We start from the raw sequence: 23,066 nt of genomic DNA, 5'->3' as shown, positions 1-23,066 counted from the left end.
TCATAACTGTTTCAATGTTATATTCCAAGTTTAACAACGTAAACATTCGATAATAAACTTTACTCCCCGGGAATAAGACCCTACCATTAAAAGAACAGTCGGATGAGCAGTTCAGAACAGAAGTTCTTAAATTATAAAACGGTCTCTCACAAGATGACGATAGAACGAAATGAGGACAATTTACAAATGCACCTCATCGACTTTCAAATAGGTAAGCTAGAATATAATAAAACCTCTTATATCGCTCATTCTTTTATGCTAAATTCAGCTCTAATGCGCAGACATAAAGATGACGTTACACTAGTAAAGTACACAAGAAGTAGGAGCTAGTGAAAGTTAGTGTTGAATAGTAGTTCAACGATTTTCAGTGAACTAAAGATATGAATTACTTTGTGACGGGTGAAATGGTTTAAGTTGAAACAAAACCATCTATATATCATTTAATGTGTTTGCTGACTAGTCTAATAGTCACGTCTATTGGTATTTTAAATTCAACCTCATTCAATGAGGATAAGTCCTTAAATAAGTTAACTTGAACTGATTGCACTATGAATCGATATAGGGATGAAGGTACACAAAAAAAACGTATTTAACTGTCATGCGTTTAATTAGTATAGTATCAGGATTTACAAAGTAGTTTTTTTTATCTCTACGTGTACCTATATAGATTAGTATAGTTTCAGGCCTTTTTTTAATCTCTACATATGTAAAGTTAAATAAAGATCCTAGAGATAGTTATGACTATGTATTAAGAGTATAAGTGTTTTGGCATATCTAGAGCTGTAAAATTATACTTGTATTTATTTAAATTTTAATGAATAAAGTCAATGCTAATTGTCATTTAAATATCGTAGAGCTTGTCCATAATAATGGAAATATACGCTGTTATCTGTGTCTGTAGTCTTTTCGCTAGCCTATTAAGGTGTCCCACTGCTAGGCAAAGGCCTCTCCCCTTGTCTTCCACGACTCCCGACATAGCGCCTGCTCTGGCCAGTTAGTAAGAAGTTAGGGGTCCGCGCCCTCCTTCTGGCATCCACTAAGTTGTGTAATGATTAAGCCCCCCCCCCCCCCACCCCCACATCTAGCGTCTTTCGAGCGTCGGCGTCTACAACTCTATGGCCGCTGCTCGACGCAACGTCGACGCAACTGCGCAGCGACGTCATTTTCCATAGTGCTGACCAGACGCCCACCGCGCCTACGCTCGAAAGACGCTAGATGTGGGGGGGGGGGGGGCTAAGTGAAAAGATTCGTCGACTAAAATAGTTGGTGACGTAGATACTCGTAGCGCTACGCGTACAGCGTAAATACCACGTGTTACGACAATGGAGAATAAAGTTTAAAATACACCAGAAATATCGAATTAACTAGTACCAACAATAACTGGATTGACGTACACTAATGATATATATTTACAGTACATATATGTGAAATGTTTTATTTCGGCCAAAGAGAATAGATAGTATAGAGGGCTATTGCCAAAGTAAATTTTGTAGTCACGGTACATTTACTGCCATCTATCGACACACGATTAAAACTTAAAATTTTAACCTATTTATTTTTAATGTCAACAAAATGATAATAAAAACAACATTAAATTAAAATTAAACTTAAAATAAAATTGAAATTATATAAATTAATCAAAATATGTTTACGGATAAATGATTTTTAATTTTTATTGTTCCATACTGACCCATGTTCTTTCACTGATATGTGTTAAAATTGTTAAATATCAAACGGTGTCGTCGACGTCATCTAGCCGAGAATAGGCCAAAGGTGTGTGCGCCATCTATTCGAGAATGACTTTTTCTTGATTTCCGAGGCAGGTTTTTTTCTTAGACTTTATTTATCTTATACGGAGTTATATATATCTCTGATTTCGGTATTCATTTCCAAAAATATTGCATGAGTTACAATTTAGTATGATAGTGTCGAGGCCGGATGTTGGTAGGTAATTATAAAGCTTAATATTTACTGTGATTTAGAATACTATCATAAGCATGGATTATACAAGCTCCAGATAAAAGTTAATTGGTCCATTGGCGGTGAATGCCAATACTAATAATACTGTAGATAAAATTTGTCAATATTATCTACGGAGGGGCTTTAATATTAGGCCTTTTACAAATATACCGCTAAAACTGTAATGAGCTTGAATATGCTAGAAGTATACTTACAATATTATTTAGTGACTATTTTACTCACAAAAAATCTTGTTAAAGTGTGATGATGTGATGACGTACGTACCTGTAAAAGAAAATTCTTTTTATATTATATGTACGAGTACTTAGTTAACATTTTGCCTTAACTTTAACCATAGGTTACCTTAAATATACATAAAATTGTAGGCCTTAAACTTTAAAGTAAACTTTATTATCAGGCTATAGTATCTATGCTGGTAGTTTCATATATGTGAACATACATTGTTGGTAGGTATAAGTATACGCAGTAATAAACGCAATTATCAATAATCGATACAAATTAATGTTGACTAACTATGAACACAAAATCATTTAAAGAATTCACACACATTTAGGTACTATGTTTAACCTTGTCATGCGTAATAATCTAACGTCACTATTAACTCGTTACGTCATATTATGCTGTAAGTCAAACTCGTTTCACGTCATGGTCAAAAGATCACGTATTTTGGGTGCTATATTTATAAAAAAATAACGTTTATTAAACCGAGTAAACACGAGCCATTCGCTTAAACGACGGGACGATATTAAAACGCGGCATAGATATAAAATCGGAGGCAAGGCTTTTAAACGAGGTTAAGGCGGATATCTTCCGATCTAACCCCTCGGGAGCTTGAGTGGCGCTTTATTATGGATGCTCAATGATAAGACACATATAGGTACATGTAAAACTATAGGTACCTCTCCCGACGAGTATGTCACAATTTTTTAAGTAACAAGTAGGTTTATGTCGCTAACTATCAGATCCCAATAGAAGGCAACGTCCGAAATATTGGCACAATATGCCTGAAATGACACGCGTGCCAATGATTTCACAAAACAAAGATCGAAGTGGAGGTGAAAATGCCCCAGTAAAGTGTCATTCTATAGAACTTGCTAACTATGTAAACAAACCGCCATATTGAAACTGTCACTGAATGATGAGTTCAGTATATATGGCGGTTTGTTTACATAGTTAGCAAGTTCCACAGAATGACACTTTAGATAGTGAGCAGATGAGAGATATTCAGGGGTTAAGTTGCCCTCACAGCTCGCAAAACGAGAGTTTACTGCAATTGCCTTTTGTCTGCCTACACAAAATACCTTTTAAAGGATACATAGTCCCACACGAAAATGTACGTTTTAAATGCGAGCGAAAATCTGTGTGCTCAACAAACACCAACCACAATATCACGAATTACAGATATCACTATTTGAAATGTAAATCCCAGCATTACTAGTTTCCCTGCAATATGGATTAGTTTGTACGTGTGTGCAGATAGCGACGTGCAAACTAGACATTAGGGAAACAATAAAAAATAATGTTAGTTCCATGAAAGGTCAAGCGTATTGATTTCCCAGGCCCTTTACCTTTTTAGGAAGGTTTTTCGTAACCGGTACTTATGATCATGTTCGAGATACCCGTTCAGGTTTATGCAAACTTGATGATATTGCACGAATGTGCTGCCATCTTGAAAATCAAATTGTAAGTACGTCACTGTACTCACTCTTTTCTAATAAATGAGACGTAAGTTTTATTTAAATTAAAAAACCAAAAAATACATACAGTTAGTCTTACTTACAAACTAAACACACACAAGTTACTAACTAAACATTGCTGCCGCTCCTAGACACTTCCGGTGCAAAAGTGCCCATAATACTCGCGGCTCTGGATTTTCCAATTAATAAAAGACTAATACTGTGTGCTGAAGTGTGTAATTGGATAACAATAAGTTCATGAAGAGTTCGACCGGAAAGACGAGACATCCTCAATGCTACAGAGTTCGTAGCTGCAGGAAACATTCCATTTCATTGATTTATTGCAATCATGTTCATTCATGAATCTAAGCATTTTAACTGGATAAGGCATGATGGGTGGGGGAAATGAGCGAACGGGATAGTCTTATGTATCTTTCAGTAGGAGTAGCAGCGAAAGCGCTATTATTGTTTGTCCTTGTCACAGCCTCACATTTTTTTTATTCCCCAACTTAAATTAGTGTGGGCAACAAATAAATTCGATCAATCATAGTGTCGCATTGCCTATGTTTTGTCCCTCACGGAGGCACGCGTATATTACCACTTCTATAGGATCCTTCTATGTGTTCATTACATACCGGTGTTAAATAAAATATAGTCAGTACCTGATACCCTGTTAGGGCGCAGCAAATTTTCTGCACAGGTAAAACTGGTTAGACTACGTTTTACCTGTGCAGTTGGCAAGACTGCGCAGGTATACCCTAGTGTGTAAGGCCAGCTCACTAAGGTGCCTAGACGCTCATTTGTCTAAACTCAGCGACAACGCAGTGAAAACTATTTAATCACCTGCGTGGAAACTTGGATTAATCTATGATCCTCCTACGATACTTGCAGAGGGTCCAAGTTCAAAGGCCCCAAAACTGTTAATTACCAACCTGGACTTGAGCGTTAATCCCCGTTCAAGCCCCAACAGTTTAATTAAATCATTTTGAATTAAGTTAATTCGGTGGTTGGTGTTATTATGGTTCAATAGTTTAATTAGTTCGTATAAATGATGTGCTGTTATTTAAATAATACTCGTAGCTAAATATATGTGTAGGTACTAGCCGAATGTGGACGTGCATTTTTTTCGTTGAAATATTATGTCTGACTGACTGACTGTGTAAATAAAACCACTGCCACCAATTAAAGCTCTGCCCAGCCACGCATAACAGCCATTGCAAAATCAGAGTTGAATTTTGTTTTTATAAAACCAAACATACTTACAATACAATACAAATATTTATTGCACGCGTCATTACAGAAATTCTATAATGAGTCTGCCTCATTACTTACGGTAAACAGTTGAATGAGTTTTTCAATAACTGTTACGACTGTAATGTGTGGTGGGGCGAAGCTTATATGGCTCTAACCGGACAAGTGCGAGTCGGACTCGCCCACTGAGGGTTCCGTACTTTTTAGTATTTCTTGTTATAGCGGCAACAGAAATACATCATCTGTGAAAATTTCAACTGTCTATCACGGTTCATGAGACACAGCCTGGTGATAGACAAACAGACGGACAGACGGTCAGTGAAGTGTTAGTAATAGTGTCCCGTTTTTACCCTTTGGGTACGAAACCCTAAAAATGACAAAGATAAAACGCGTCAATGTTCAGGAGTGGGGGCTCATGACGTCAAGCCTGAGTGTGTGATGTAAAGCGCGAATCGCATGCGGAACTTTAACGCGCTATGTCTTCATAATTTCTTGATAAAGAAGCTATTATAGTACGACGTACGACGCCCTAAAAAAACAGGTTCCAATATTTTTGATTCTAACTATAGTTCGTTTTTTTTAGCATTAGACAGAACTTGCAAGAAGGTAAGCGATCTTGACTTGTCTATTAATTGAAAAATGCTTTTTAAAAATCAAAAACTATTACTTATGAAAGCAGAAGAATACAAATGACCGTATTAGATTCATAATTGTTAGATATTTGCCGTAACTTATTTTTAAAATGTGTTTTTCAATTAAAAGACACTTCATGATTGTTTACCTTTTTTCTAATGCTAAAAAAAAAACGAGGTATATAGGCCTAGCACATTATTGGCGTGACAGTATCTCGCGGCGAAATAGACTACCCGTCTTTTACTGTTAATAAAACAGGAACGGGTACGGGTAGTCTATCTCGCCGCGAGATGCTATCGCGCCAATCATGTGCTAGCCCGGCTGACGGAATATGTTAAGAACACGTCAAGGGGTCAAGCTGTCTGTTTCAAGGGGTGTTTTGTTTACAGTGCGACGTTATGCGGGGTGCTAGTGGCGGTGTGCGCCGCGTGCTGGCGACGCGCCCCGTCGTCGAACAAGCCTGAAGACGTGTCCGAAGTCAGCGGCGTCTACACTGTCAGCGGAGACAGCAGACTTAACCAGGTAGGATAAAATAAAAACGTATAGAAAGTACCGGTGACGCGTCGGTTCATTAAAATTCAGAATTTAAGGTAACATTCCATTTCTGACCACAGCTGCACGACTGCTCCGACACGTCCATGTTAAAGTGACATTCCATTTCCAACTGCAGCTGCAATACTGTTCATTTTACTATGGAAACGCGTCGCTGTCATTGTCAATTTCCATAGTAAAATGAACAGTATTGCAGCTGCAGTTGGAAATGGAATGTCACTCTTATTGTCAATTTTCATAGTAAAATGAATGACAATACAATGAAGGGCAGTAATGTCGCAACAGTAGTGCAGCTGTCGATCGAAATGGACTGTCACCTTTAAGCTTTATTGAATGAAGCTATAGGACATTTCTAGTATTTCGTGCCCCTTTTCATACTCGATCGTAATAGAAGTACAATATAAGGAGAAATTTATCATAAATAATCTAAAAAGAATATGGTTATCTGTAAAGTCGGTTTACGGACGATATTTTTGCGTGATAACATAATAAGAAAACATTACCATTACCTACATTACGTAACGTTACCATGGATATCTGTCCACAACGTTTTTCGTGCTTGCTACCGGTATTCATCGATTTATAAGACGTTATCACATCAATATTTTCTTGAACCGGTATTATGGTCGCATTTTTATGATTTTTATCACCTGTCATGCCATGCGTCACTTTCGCACTTACATATTTTTTAGAAAGTGACAGGCATGGTGACAAATGATAAAGAGCCGACCATCATAGCCCTATAGATAGGTAGATAGATTTAGCAACGTTGAGGTTGCTTGCACCGCGCCACGTAAGAATTCCTTTATTAAGTAACGCCCCGCCGTCTCGGAACGGAAATAGAAACTGAATTTCGGGGACAGTTTTCAGATAAGCGACCTCAGTGGGAAGTTAAATAACTTACATAACGGTTGGGCACTTGGGAATGTTTGAACACCGCGGTTTGGTGGAGGGTCAAACTTTGTTGGACAAATATTTGGCCGAGCCTTATCTTAAAGTCGACGTTTCGAAAGTAGATAAGTATAATCATAAAGTTTCATTTTGTTAAAATATTTTTGTTTTTTAAGGCTGTTTGTTGATGAGGCTGCATGAGTTTTGATATAATTTAAATTGGGTCTCGTAAGTGTTCCCAAAACAACTATTATAGGTACATTCTCAGTTCGAAATTGGGGCAAGTCAATGTTTGCGGAAACTAACATTAAGAGAAAAACAAATATTTATGCACTTAACAAAGTAATTCAATACAATATGATTCTATAAGTACACTTAAGATCTTTACCGTACTTTAATTTATTATTTGTCTTATAATATCTCTTCAATTAAAGCAATTATGTATAATTAATCTCTCATTCATAACCCCAATTATGTATTTTGTCGTTATGAATAAAAAAATCACATTTTCAAAATCTAGTGAAGTATGAACCTTTAAAATGTCAGTATTACTTAGATAAGAACTTTTTTGATCTAGTGAAGTATTTTCAACACTGGTATATTAAAAATTTTAGATGATGCGTAAAGTACAAAAGTAAAGGTTTATAAAGTATAATAGTTAAACTTTATTAGGGGGTGTTAAATGTAGGCTGATAGGCATGTTCAAGGCATTGTGTTGTGTTGTGTTGAATACTGGCCTGCTTAACACTATACGTGGCTGATTGTATCACCGCAGTCGACCAGAAGGAGCAATGCATCTTGACACTGATGTTATAGTCGGGTACGGGTAGCACGGGGCTCGACAACAGATTAGATACTGCACACTGCAGGAGAGTAGCACTGCAGTAGCAGCATAGAAAGTCACCGCAGATTCATTTGAATTCACAACCGCAATCGATAAAATCTAATTATTTATAGCCACGAAAATTCGAGATGGTATGCCTGCACAGTTTTGAGAACTGCACAGGTAAAAGTTAGCGTAAGGGTCTCCCCTAATATATCGACGCGCATTCGGCAAAAGCCGATAGGAAAAAGCTTTATGTCCACGCAATAAGAGCGAAAAACCGGTCGACGCGTCCGGCGTCGTCGGCCGTCGCGAGCCGAGCCAAACGACGACTTTTTCGCTCTTATTGCGCGGACATAAAGCTTTTTCCTATCGGCTTTTGCCGAATGCGCGTCGATATATTAGGGGAGACCCTAAGTTGCATTCGACTGTGCAGTTTTTTAACCAGCTTTACCTGTACAGGTAAAACTGTGCAGGCGTGCCCTAGTGTATAGTCAGCTTAATGCCACTGTCTTTATTTGCCCTTAATTTCAAAACAACTTAATCCTTTTTGCATTTTAGCATTAATCTAAGTCATTTGCAATTTAAGAATTATATCACCACGTTGATTTGAAGCTTAGGCATTTTTGGGAATATGGTTCTGTGGGAAAAAAAATTACAATACCTATTCCGTTTTGAGATCTAGGAATTTTGGTAAACGGGTGCAATGAAATCAGAGCATATCCTTAACCATTTTGGGTACATGAAATCTGTTATTTCCTATGGCTCCTCTACACGATGGGCCATCATACTGGCCCACTAATTTGCGTCAGCGTGTAGAGAGGGTAGTGGTGTCGGAAGGCGCGCGCGACGGGACGGCCACGGTGTCGGTTTTTCGTTCGAACATCAAAGGTAGTGGGGCCAGCGATGGTGCGTACGCATCTACAGGCCCAGGAGTAGGGTTGCCATACGTCCGGATTTGTCCGGAGATGCCAGGATTTTTGACCCTTTGTCCGGATTGCGGTCGGACATGACAAGTGTCCGGATTTTTAGGAATGACCTTATAAAAAAATGTTTACGTGATATACTGCGTAACGTATGCGATGCGGCGCGGGCGCGGGTCGTGCGCGCGCGGGGAGGGGGCTACGGGGTGGGGCGGAGGGAAAGGGAAAGGTATAGATCCACGATGCCATAGGTTCACCGCAGAGAGCAGCGCGCCGCCGGGCTGTCGTTCGAGCTACGCCACATCTCTGTTACAAGAAATGTCAGGATTTTTATCAGGACATTTAATTCTTCCATATGGCAACCCTACCCAGGAGCCATTACACGCACGTCCAATTAATGTGAGTGCAGATAGCTTAGTATGTTTAAAGATTTTCCTTATAGCGGATGCAGTATCTGTTGAAAATGTATTTCATCTGTAACGTAGCCCGGTTCGGTCTTTGGAGGGAAATCGGACCTATACAAATAGGCCCTTCGCAGAATTTGTACAGGTAGGTACAAACCTTACCTTGAGGACTTGTAGAAGGGGATCCATTATATGTATTAAATTATGTGCTTAAAGTCACTTAGCTATTCTACCGCACGACGTAACTGTAGGTAAGTAACATCCGAAATGTCTTTTGATTGTACACTGACGTTCAGAAGTGCATGGAGATGTTTCAACCGTCATATTAAGGCATTGCGGTCGACATCTATCCATGCACTTTTGAACGCCATTGTCTTCTTTTACCTGCCCTTTCCCACGTTATGTGGGGTCGGTACAACATATTTTTCTCTTCCATTCTCCTCTGTCTTTCGTCACCTCAGCACTCACTCCTTTCTTTCTCATACCTCTTTCACCACTGTACATTACACTGTACATATTTCATACAGTAAAATACAATTTTCAAATTGAATTTTCAATTTGTAATTATGCGTGGTTGTGCAGTATTATAGTGCTAGTAAAACTCCAATATCGCATTCATAATTTTGTACGCCGAATTGATACGTGAACTTTAGGAAATGTTTTCTTGTAATTTCCTAAAGTAAACGATATGTCGATCTGGAGACCTTAAAAATGCAAACCTCTGTCTAATCTGTTGCACCGACTTCTAGCCTGCATGTTCTAACAAAAATAGAACGCGTACCGTAAAATGGGGTGAGTTGGGTGAAATTTGACTTTCAAACCTCGATAAAATTTTATTTTTACATGTGAAAACTGAATGGTGTATATAATAAGTGGTTCGGACGTTTGTATTTTAGTTTGTATTTTATTTTAGGTAGTTCCATTTCATAACTTTGACGATAAAGAGGAAAACCCACCTCACCCCGTAGTGCCTCGTATTTGGGGTGAGAGGGTTTTTCATACAAAGGTGATTTTGGAAGATTGTTGGATCGATTTTTTTTTATGCGTATTACTAAAATATTTTAAATTGGAATACATTATTTTTGTAGCAGTAGCCTTTAAATCCCTTCTCACCCCATTCATAACCCAACTCTTCCCGCGAAACCTACTCACCCCGTTTTAATACGGTACTATTACGGGCCTATATTTACTGCTCACGAATAGAGCTTATTTTCAAGTATTTTTGATATAAAAAAATACATAGAACACGTATTTCTTGCAAGCTTGCTCTTTTTCACAGATCCCAGCATTTCTTGTACAGTACTTATGCAAATATTATTTTTTACATTATATTCATAAGAACATATATCTCATGTAAAATCAAAATTATACTATTTTGCAAAACATCATAATAATCACTAAACTTTTTAAGGTAGTACAAATGTTTCACTTAACAATGTGTATAAAACTAATACGTTTTCATAGTTTTATCGCTATTGCATTACAAACTTTACTTTATTCGAGTAACAAACAGAACGAATCAATATTTTTACTGATATGAATTCTGATTCTGACATTTCTAATTTTAAATAGTCGTACCTATTCCTCAGATCATTAGCCGATTAACAAATGCGATGTAACAATTAACTTGCCCTTTATGTAAATGCGTCAGGCGAAGGGCTGCAATGGATTCTGGATTGTCTTTAAATGTCAAAGGCAACCTTGTTAGAGAGGATAATGGCCTATCAAAATTTGAATTTAACAAATGCAAAGGTCAACGGTGTTAGGATTAGAACTCACAACTTTTGGGACCGGTCATTAATATAAGGATAGAAGATTTTGATATTTTGAATGGTGTTCGTATTGTGACATTTACTCGTACGTTTCTTCCTCCAGGGGAATATAAAATATAAATATAGTAACCTTTATCCATACTGTCCATACACTAAGTCTAAGATTTCAACAACTAAATATCATCAAATTCTGTTCAAGGGTACTTAAAGCAGTGCAAAGGCAAGGGATAGACAGATAGATTTTAGCATAGCATCTATTGCCCAAGGGTGCGCGAAGCGTCTCCATTTCAACTTGGACAAATTTGCTTATGTCTGTTCGGCTATTTTTCCCTACAGATCGTAATTCTCAACTCTTTCTTGTGAAATTTGATTTTCTGTGACACAGTTTTTGATTTTTTTTATGGCGAATCTATATGGCTTTTGAGGTTTAAATTCATAGACCCATTGTTAAAATTAGTTTGGACGTTATCACGCGTGTCAGTTACACATATAGATTATACTAGCTGACAAGCTTAAGCTTTAAGCTACCTACAATGAGATAGCATACTTAAATACTAACTAAAGTAAGTTACTTATTATTTTCTGCGTTTACGTTTTGCTTCTCATCTACTAGAAAATACCAAAATAAAGCAGAAAAACGGAAACCTAATTAACGCCAGAATTATGCATCCCTGCTCGCGTAGTCAACAACGGGGTTTTGTCTTGTTCTTGTTTGGAAACTAGATGCCATCTGGTCAAAGTAGTAGAAGTGTATAACTTGCTTACATTACTGGTATGAAAACAGAGCTCTGTAAGAAAGTTATGCTTTCCAGATGTGGTAACATTCGTACCGAAGTATGCACCGTGTCCAACGAGTTGGACGGATAAATGAACAAAAGTAGAAGTTTTGCAATGAAAGAAAAAACCGGGCAAGTGCGAGTCGGACTCGCGCATGAAGGGTTCCGTACCATAATGCAAAAAAAAAACAAAACAAAAGCAAAAAAAAACGGTCACCCATCCAAGTACTGACCCCTCCCGACGTTAACTTTGGTCAAAAATCACGTTTGTTGTATGGGAGCCCCATTTAAATCTTTATTTTATTCTGTTTTTAGTATTTGTTGTTATAGCGGCAACAGAAATACATCATCTGTGAAAATTTCAACTGTCTAGCTATCACGGTTCGTGAGATACAGCCTGGTGACAGACGGACGGACGGACGGACGGACGGACGGACGGACGGACGGACGGAGGGTCCCGTTTTACCCTTTGGGTACGGAACCCTAAAAACTTACTGTTCGTACTCATACCAACCCACTATCGGTATAGTCTAAAGCAAGTTGTCCCGATAATAAAAAAATGTCAAGAAAGCGTGAGGTGGTAAGACGAAGACCCGAGTTTTAGGCCCTCAGGGAACATGTTTAGAGAAAGAAAATAGTCAAAAGTTAACTACCGAAGTTCAGTAATTGAGGGGCGTTTGTAAATTTATGAACTGCGTTCCAGTCAAATGTCATGGATGTTAGTCGTCTATGATAAAAATGTGCACCCCCAGTTGACGCTAAGACCTCGCTCCGCTCGTTCACTAATTTTCCTCTATCGATTGGTCAGAGCCTAGTAAACAAAAGTCAAGCATGGGTAATTCGATCAAGTACAATACATTAACAAATTAAAATCCTTAATCACGAAAAACCCTGAACAATGAATTTAGAAATTTCATTTGAATATTCATCAGGTAGAGTACCTAATATTGAGTGCCAGGGGCAGATGTAATGACATAATAAAAGTAAAGGGCAAGGCTATGTGCTTGACTTAGATAAAGGGTCACTTGAACGATCGGGCACGCTCGGCTTTTGGGATGCTCGGAGCATTTCCATGCTCCGGCAATTATTGTTTTATTTTTCTGTACTCGTAGCCCAGAACCACACCACGGTTAAAACGTTAACCTAGTGTCAAACTGTACGGGTAACCATGGTAACTTCAGGTTTAACCGGTTAACCCTGGGTTAGTGGGATGGTGCAATTGGGCCTAAGCGTGGCGTTGGACTCAGATGGTCAAGCGAGGTGTATGAGGCGTAAATTGAAGAATCCTAGCGATCCGAAATATCTTGGGTTGTCTTCTTTCATACTGATTCTTGGTTTGTGGCAAGCTTAAAGACAGCATGTATCTCACCTCTAATTTAAGAAGATCTCAATAATTAAAACAGTAAGCATTTTAAGAATTAAACCTGTTTTCCGCATACAATACATATGTTAACGTATTAGTAATCACTTTATTGCACACAACACAGGTTTACATAATATTTACAGAAATAAAGGTACAAAGGACTTAACATATGTAGGTGCAGTCCTTTGGAATAAGGCGAAAAATGTAAACGTATCTTTGACGTCGACTGTACGTTATACCGTCACAAGGGTAGTTATATACCCTCGGAGCCCATTATCTAGCTAGGAAAACCTCTGTGCCCTGTTTATCAAAAGCTTGTAACAAACAATACTATAACAAACTTTTTGACAGCTTTTGTTAGAAAGGGACTTCCACTTGTATTACAAGTTACAAGATTTTGATAAACAGGGCACTGATCGCTGGCCTTATTGCGCTCGACCGCAGCAAATGGCCGAGGGGCGGGGGCGGGACGGGAGACGGAACCCAGTTTCCAACCGGTACGAATGGCGGTCCAAGAGGGAGGCCTATGTTCAGCAGTGGACGTCTTATGGCTGAGATGATGATGATGAATAAATAGGTACACGGTACCAACGGTATACATTATTACAGACTAATCGTCGTTACCGCCATGGCTACTAAACATCATCTTACCTCTAAAGTCTATTTCAATAGAACTTGCTAACTATGTAAACAAACCGCCATATTGAAATTGTCTCTGAATGATGAATTTACTAGCGATGTGCAAGACTCCTGCTTACTACTTTACTAATGTCAAAACATATCGAATAATAAAATACCAAAAGTAAAAAACAAGTAGTTACTTATTTTTAATTTGTTTAATCACGATCAGAAGACAAATTTAGTACTTAAGAATGATGTATTGATGTATTTTATAACCGCGGCGGTAGGTACAGAGCGTGGGTTGGGTAGTGTGGGTTGGGTGGTTTATATCACCAACTTTAGTCACAACACTACCCATCATAGACAATTGTAGAATTTAAAAGAAACAAAACCGTCATTCCATCAGGTCCTAATAACCTAACTTATGAAACCATTTTAAACTTTTAATGAAATATCCAAGATACAGTTTGTTATGTATTTATAATATTTTACGGAACGGACCGTTTCAATAGTGTATATGTGTATGGTTTTAATGGTATTTGATGAGGTGGTGTGAAAATTCAAAGAGAAACAGTGATAAAACAAAGTTACATTGTTTGTTTACATAGTTAGCAAGTTCTATTGAAATAGACTTTAAACATATATTATTTACATCTAGCCAAAGTGACTTACGTATCAGTCATGTTTCCTATTAGGATAACTGTCCTCTCCGCTCTCTTGAAAGCATGTCGTAGGCTCATTTAATCAAGCCGGTCTCAAAGAGGCGTCGGGGGAGCTCTCGCCCTTTGAGTTGCTCATCATTGATGACTGCATGACGAGATAACATGAACAAGTAAAGTTAGAAATGAGCTGTTAATTACACTTTAGTGGTAAACATGCATACGGGCCGCTTGAAGTAAGCGGTTTTCGTATTTTATGGACATTTGCAACTCCAACTTTTTAGAAACTGGTAGCTTCTTTTTTACAACCTTACGTTATTGTGATCATGTCCGCTATAGTTTTCATTTAATGTCTTTTTTAAATCCTCTTACCTCTTTTTCATATTTTATGGACTCATAGTTTAAAGGTTTAAATATTTTCAGAAATAAGCGCTCCGAAAGAAAAAAAAATTGTGTCCGCCACACATTTTTTTTTTACTATTACAGGGTTGGGCTCATAGTAAAATTTGCTCAGTATAATCCCAAAACCTCCCTGGCAACGGGAACGCAGTAATTTTTTGGGCATCCTGTATAAGACAACAATGACGTAAATATCCTCGCACCGTCCTTACAGCTTCAGGTAAATAAAGCCCTTTAAGCAAAGGCCACAAATGGCGTGTTTGGCCCAAGGACCTCTAAATATAGCCCACGGGCCGATGAACGACATTGACCTATTGCAGGAACTGAACGTTTTCATTTCGCTGGCCCAATATTACAGGGTTCTATGTTACATTTTGAAGACATTTGAAATTCGACTTAATGTCACTGTGACAATGTTCAAATTTCAGTTTGATAAAAGTGAAATATAGAACCCTGTGATATTGGCCCAGCGATTTGTAATTCGTGATTTCGTGCCGTGGATAATAAGCTTAACTAATTAGATTATATAATATATTAAAGGGAAGTCGATGTAGATAAATCTTGCAAGTATTTGGTCAAATTCATATTGCGAAAAAATAAACACCAACTGGCCATGGTAGGAAAAATGCAAAGTTAGTAAAATAAGATACGCGCGATGAAATACGAATAACCTTTTAAAACCACGCGATCTAGATCTAAACTAAACCAACAAAAATAGGCATATTATAAATATTATAATATACAAATGACAATGTTAATATTGAAGACCGTCATTACTAGTTTATATATATAGTTAGAGAATAATCAAATCATCAAAAGTGCAGTAGGTAAATTGTTTTATTCTACCATCTTCAGTCGCCTGTCACCTAGTGCAACAAATCGATTTTGCAGGAAGAGCGAGCCGGCCGCTAATCGCGGCTAAGCCAGTTAGGGCTAATGCGATTTTTACCAGCCGGCCCGGAAACGAGCCGTTCAGGCTGTAATGGCGTTAGGCCGCAAAGCGAAAGGAATAGAACTTAGGTAGCAAATCAAGCTTTTTGACGGTGACTGGTGGTAATGGTGGTGGTAAGTTCAAATTAGATCTTGCGATAAAAATAATTCCTACTAGATCCATTTATTACTAAAAAACTTCTCATTAGATTCATCGGCCAGAAGTTGGATCTAACGAATAAAAAAATCTCACTAGATCCATCTTGGATCTAGTGTTTGGATCTATAGAGAACGATTGCGTATTGCAATGGTATATTTCTGACACCAACTACCTATATTCTATTACTATAGATTTTCTAAGCAAGGACCCATAATCATTGGTCTTAAGAGTTGTCACACTTCTTAGTTTTTAAGGCAAGTAACTAAAACGTGTACCAGTGTACCTACAGTCAGCAGCAGAAGTCGCTATACACTCCAGGTGCTCAAAGAGAGGTAAACGTTTAAACTGTCAAAAAGTTGTTGACTGTCATGGTAGCATTTACTTGTAAGCGCTCAACATGTCACAAATATCTTAACAGTCGCTATTCATTAATTTCTACACTTACAACAAATCATTGATACCTTAGCTGTCAAAAAACCACTGGTATCTAAGCGGTCAACGTGTCAAATATATCTGAACAATATGGAATGGAATAGACATTTAAAGCATACATGTATGGTCGTATGTTGAATGAATAATAGCTATGCTAATTTCAGGTAAAGCGTTTTGACAATCATCGAAAGCAATACATACATAATTATATGTATTATTGCTAATAATTTCGCGGAGTTTCAACAAATACGCGATCAACTATTGTTACTTAAGCAGGTTCAAGCTTTCAAAGAGATACAATGTCATATGCAATAGAGATTATGAGATTATGAGTATGAGAAGAAATGTAATTTTAGGATGTTGATTAAACCCAGAGTCATATGGCATTGAAGTGGCAAAGTTTATGTTGTTTGAAACAAACATACGCGCTACGAGTCATTAGTCATTATATACGTCCAACCCGGCATTTTACGAGGTTTCCACTGTTGGAGGAAGGACCGCCTGCGGGCATAGTTCTTCCAAAGAATATTTAGGAGAAATAACTTTTCAAATCCGTGAAAAATATGTTCGCTCTCCCGCTGGTTTTAGGAAAAAGATTTTATGATTTTTTAACAACCAATTGTTTACCCATTTCAACACGCTGTATATTGTATTATTCGGTGTGATGCATCTAGCTACACATTTTTCCAATCAGTTTGGTATTGTTTATTGTATTTGAAACACGTAGCAAATATAAAAAAAACTGCGAAGAAAATAAATAAATTGTATTCTATAAATACGCTTCAAATATTAAAATAGAACAATAAATAAATATTTTGTCAAGTAAATACATTCTATAGATACGGCGAAAATATCAAAATAAAACCGTCGTAACACATTCTTTCCCTGTGCAACCTTCGCTTATAGTAAAACTAAATATAGTGAAACATGAAAAACCGGGCAAGTGCGAGTCGGACTCGCGCACGAAGTGTTCCGTACCATAATGCAAAAAAAAAAACAAAAAAAAAGCAAAAAAAAAAACGGTCACCCATCCAAGTACTGACCACTCCCGACGTTGCTTAACTTTGGTCAAAAATCACGTTTGTTGTATGGGAGCCCCATTTAAATCTTTATTTTATTCTGTTTTTAGTATTTGTTGTTATAGCGGCAACAGAAATGCATCATCTGTGAAAATTTAAACTGTCTAGCTATCACGGTTCGTGAGATACAGCCTGGTGACAGACGGACGGACGGACGGACGGACGGACGGACGGACGGACGGACAGCGAAGTCTTAGTAATAGGGTCCCGTTTTACCCTTTGGGTACGGAACTCTAAATACGGTCGAATCGAACTTTCTGTTCTATTATTATAATCAAAGAATAACCGAAACTCCTTCGGGGCCTCGGCCATATTAATATTGTCAGCTGGGGAAATCTCGATAAATGAAATCAGATACTTATGCGAGATAATGCCTTATTAAATACTTACCTACGTAATCCTCGTTGCTTGGATACACCCCATTAGATTGGTATGGAGAGAAAGGATACAGCGATAAATATACCTGCAGAACGATTGCGATTAGCACAACACAATAAATATATCAAAAACCGGGCAAGTGCGAGTCGGACTCGCGCACGAAGGGTTCCGTACCATAATGCAAAAAAAAAAACCAAAAAAAAAGCAAAAAAAAAAACGGTCACCCATCCAAGTACTGACCACTCCCGACGTTGCTTAACTTTGGTCAAAAATCACGTTTGTTGTATGGGAGCCCCATTTAAATCTTTATTTTATTCTGTTTTTAGTATTTGTTGTTATAGCTGCAACAGAAATACATCATCTGTGAAAATTTCAACTGTCTAGCTATCACGGTTCGTGAGATATAGCCTGGTGACAGACGGACGGACGGACGGACGGACGGACAGCGTTTACCCTTTGGGTACGGAACCCTAATAAATATGTCAATTTTCAGCTACTACTCGTATTAGAGTTTTTTGTCAGATCTGTCTGGCCAAAAAGTGTCTGCGCGTTTGAAAGCAAAGTTTGCTGTCAAACGCACACGTACGCATCTGCAATTGCTTTTAATCCTCGACTAATAAGAAATTGCCTAGAATAAGTAGATTGTTTTACAGACAAATCATACTTGCAAGAGACAAATACCAGGCATTAGTTGTCTCTTTCTGAAATAAAAACCGGTATCAAAGTGGCAGATAAGATGTAACGTTATAGGATATATGGATAAGATGTAACTAGATGATTTTTATATAACATTCATCATCATCATCATCATCATTTCAGCCTATATACGTCCCACTGCTGAGCACAGGCCTCCTCTCATGCGCGAGAGGGCTTATATAACATTACATCTTTGTATTGTACATTAAAGATAAATAAATATTAAAAATATGCGCAATGTCGTATTTTTTTTTAATTTTATGTATATATTTTGCATTATGCCATGTTCCTTGAAGATACAAATGTAAAGGGTTAGATCTAATCCTAATCGAATACTAACTGTGATGAACTCTCAATTAGTGTAAGCAGTATTTAAAATTACCAAATCGAAACTGCCCGTCCTAATAAAATATTATACCTAACCATTTTGACTCTTCACATATATGACAAAACCCCTAAGATTTTAACGTTAGCAAAGATCGAAGTGTCACAATAGAGTTGACAGCTAACAGTTAACGCTAACAGATTGTATTGGCAGAGCTTAGTTCTCTCGCAGTCTATTTCGGGTTCTGCCGACTGCGCCAATTAAGTGATACTCGTAAACTAGCTTTGTTGCTAACTAGTTCGCATTATTAATGAACCTTAATTCTGATCTTACTGTTTATTTCCTGACCATGTCCGATAAAGTCTGTATATAGCTTTAGCACTTAGGTAAAGTCTATGTAAAAGTCAAATAGCTATAGAGTTAAACCGAGGTAATTGCAACGATTTTGATAGTACATGCAGTGCAAGTGTTATTTTTACGTCATAATTGCATGCAAGTTTGACGTTTGAAATACACTTACACTGCGAGTACTATAAAAATCGTTGCGAAGTTATCTTGGTCTAACTGTACACATATGTCATGTATTTGGCTCTCTAGCCACGGGTGGATTACATAATCAAAAATCTTAGCGAGGCACCATTACCAATGGCGTAAGAACTAACAGAAACAGACTAGCTTATTCTCATCTCTGAGCAGAATTTGAATAAAGTTTGTCAAACACTGGCCAAATGTCGCCATCTAAAAGCGGGCTTTAGCGAATGTTTTTCAAAACGTGGCTTTTTCGGAATAGTTCTAAAAGTTAGTGCATAGTGTGGCTAAAGTTGGAGTTTACGTTTTTCAGAGCCCCCAGAAGAATTTAAGCTAGTGCTCTAACCCAATTTAGGGATGTGCCTTAGCTGAAATGTTGTACCGGTTTGCTATATTTGAAATTGAAGAAACTCTCGATAAAGCTAAGTCAATTTAACTAACAATTATATTGGAGTTGTAAGATATATTACGAATGAGTCTAAATTTATACTTATTCGTAAGTAAATTTATTTAATGACCGGTAGGGGTACCCCTACTATTTGTTGTATACACTACAACAAACAAACCCTACTACAAATTAAAAATAATGCGTCGCATGAGGAAATTTTCCCGCAGCGTTAGTATTTAACATGAATATACTTGTGATCTTGCAATTAATCATATATCTAAATACTTTATAATTGAATTTTAGATGAGAACATGGCTGATGGCTGGTGCCCGGTTCAGATTGAACTTGTTGCGGTTTGATCTTATTTTGATGCGACTTTGACTCTCCTATCTCCTCTGACTCCTGACAGAACCTGCATGTCCCATCTTGTTTATTGCTAATTTGAAACATGTTTGTTCAACTTAATAGTATAAAATGTTGTAGGATGCAACTTAATAGTGTTGTTTGCCATCCCTACTACGCTAAAGTGGCAATAGTTTTAGTGACCGTAAACAAACATGGCCGCCGGCTATCGGAAGTATTTCGCTGCTACTAGCAGCAATAGCTGCAAGTCTGGCCAATTACGGCCCAATTCGAACTTTAAGATACGTCTGGTAATAGATCTAGAAAAGATATGGATTAGATATGTCAGTGTGAAATGTGACATTTCTTCGAACAAAAACGTTACTTTTGACACTGACACATCTAATCCATATCGTTTCTAGATCTATTAACTGACGTATCTTGAAGTTCGAATAGAGCAGTTTGTTTAACAGAACAAGAGACTCAGAACTTGACATGTAAATCATATACAAACTTATGTTAACTTTCTGTTGTTTTGTTACTACATAAATAGGTGTTCCCTTTGCCAACAACCTACACCATAAAAATAACGACACAATATAACAAAATATTTATGTGTCGATGTACATCCCGCTGCAAAAGTGCATGGCCACTTTATGAATGAATACTATTTAATTTCCAGTTGTATCTTTCATTATAGTTCGTTTTTTTAGCATTAGAAAAAGTCTACGTGATCTTGACGTGTCTTTAATTGTTTCATATTTGCCGTAACTTATTTATCAAAAGTGTTTATCAATAAATAAATACGTTAAGATTGTTTACCTCTTATATAATGCTAAAAAACGAACTAGGTATAGAAAAATAAAAAGGCATATAGTAACAGCACCAGTCATGGGACATTTAAGAGGAAATTTGGAATATTTATGATATTTCCCTTATACATGTAAATGGTCTACCGCTTAGCGTGTTAAAAGATGAAAGTCCTATCCGTCTTTCACGTTTTAGGCGTGTTGTATCAAAGATACTGCAATTAGTTTCCACATATTTAACAAATTAAAACTATGCTTTTTTTCTCCAGTCATGGACACCAAAGTTCCAGTAATGGGCCCCCGGTAATGGACGTGGATCCAGTAATGGGCCCCCTATAATGGACATTGCTCTATCAGTATAAAATATTGAAATGGGGAATAAGTTACGGCAAAAAAATCAATCTTTGGTATAAGCTTTTATCGCTGAATGTATTTTTCTTTCCACAGCCAATTACCTATTATTGTATTAGATCCATCGAGACAATTCTAATATACTCAAACACAATTAGTTAGGGTTTATTGCGATAAAGTTCCCATGGCCACCTCCTATCTCCATCATCAGATCAGGTCCATGTTATCATAATATTGCATTATCATCCGATTTGCATACTTAATTACGTACTTACACAAAATTTCAACTGAATCGGAAATCGAAAAGTGGCTCAAATTAAGCTACCAAGATTGGACCCACACTAACTAACAGGGTAAGTTTAATAAAAGTTTGGAAAAACGATATTAATTTATCCGAAGTCGAGAATACCTCCTGATTGACATATTTCGTAACTACATTTTACTTCTGTATTGTTTAAATATGAAATTATGGCATGGCAAGCATCATTCTGTCATTTGTCCCATCATAGGAGGTACGCAGTTTTACAGCTCCTATAATGGGATTGGGCCAAATACCACAATTTTTTACATCTGTGGAGTCACAACATAGTGTGTTGTATACCTTATCTCATGGTAAATGCAATTAACAAAACACATTCTAGTTTTCATCAAGTATTAATTAACTAAAATTTAATAAATTAACTCACCTCTCTTAGCGAAGTTGTTAAGAATTCGTAGTGGTATTTTTTTTCAGTGACACGACAACTTTTGGGTTGACGCCAATTTCTTAAAAAACAACCAAATTTAATAAAACTTCAAACTGAAACAGCTCTAGGACTCTTATTTATGATAATATACAGCCAGTGTTTAGAAACTACTTTTAGATACTTATTTTAGAGGAATTATGTTTTTTTGTCCCATTACTGGTTCCACGTCCATTATAGGGTCCACTACTATAGGTAGGTAACTTCAAAAATTATGAGGATCTGGTTGATTCAAGTTTATTTTACCATAACTCCTCACCAATATTTCCACGTTTCGTATCGCTAACCCATCTGGGCAACGCTCTCAACTCTCCCGGGGCCATGTAATCGCCTAAGTTCCAATAAAAATCGCGTTACCGTAATTGCTTTCACCGAATAAGTGATTCCGATGTTGTACCTGGATCAGAGGGCCTACCATGAAACACGTTCGACGTGTTGCCTCTCTGTCGCACTTGTAAATTCGTACGTAAGTGTTACAGGGAGGCAACAGGTCGAACGTGGTTTGCGGTAGGCCTTCTGGATGTAATTGTGCTATTTTAATGATAACGTGCCATACACGGGCAATTTTGTGAGATATGATACCCGTGCCGGTGGCCGGGTTAATAAAGTAAATGTTGCTGGTTAGTGGTTACAATGAAGTCCAAATCCCTACCAATATCGTCAAAGAATCAATTAAGGTCCCAAGCTATAGTCTGTATCTTTAGGTAAGTATTTAAAACAGAGTAAACAAAATCTACCCTCAAATGGCTTCGTAAGCCAGTTGAGGGTAGATGAAAATTTTACATGGTCAAATAATGTATTAGGTCAGTAAAGTCAGGTCGTACAGTGATCGATCTAGGTGGTTTTATATTTGGTTGGTTAACTACCCGAAAAAGTACAAATTATTTGTTTACTTTTATTTAAGTACCTTAAGATACAGAGTATAAAAAATCGGCCTAAGCTTTTTTTGTGTACGATTTTCCTATGACTTTCTTAACTTCACGGTTTAGGTCCCCTACGGGGTACCTACCTATACACGGCTAAATAAGAAATAAACGACGAATGAGACGAGCGATGATGATACCAGGGTAAATATGCCCCGCTATCGCTATCGCCTTCAGTCTCGAGCTGCGTGTTTGACTCACGATTCCTTCAACTCTGATTCCACCAATACCATCAGAATTGTTTGGGTCAATATTTAGC

General features: G+C 37.5%; 2 protein-coding genes across 3 annotated transcripts in view; one reads left to right on the top strand and one right to left on the bottom strand.

Annotated features, from left to right (window-relative positions):
- LOC134672117 (probable beta-hexosaminidase fdl) overlaps positions 1-23,066 on the bottom strand; it is a 183,678-nt gene that overhangs the window by 68,562 nt on the left and 92,050 nt on the right. The window lies entirely within an intron of this gene.
- LOC134672102 (uncharacterized) overlaps positions 1-23,066 on the top strand; it is a 52,623-nt gene that overhangs the window by 15,562 nt on the left and 13,995 nt on the right. For both annotated transcript variants that reach the window (XR_010099299.1, XM_063530014.1), the window contains exon 3: positions 5,930-6,062. Coding sequence is in view for 1 of the 2 variants with exons in the window: in XM_063530014.1 (XP_063386084.1) it covers positions 5,930-6,062 (133 nt within the window). In the remaining variant the exon portion in view is untranslated. The remainder of the gene's footprint in view (positions 1-5,929; positions 6,063-23,066) is intronic.

The sequence above is a fragment of the Cydia fagiglandana genome, chromosome 16 (assembly GCF_963556715.1).
Source record: "Cydia fagiglandana chromosome 16, ilCydFagi1.1, whole genome shotgun sequence".
NCBI classification, from domain to species: Eukaryota; Metazoa; Arthropoda; class Insecta; order Lepidoptera; family Tortricidae; genus Cydia; species Cydia fagiglandana.
This window is presented reverse-complemented; position numbering and strand designations above follow the sequence as displayed.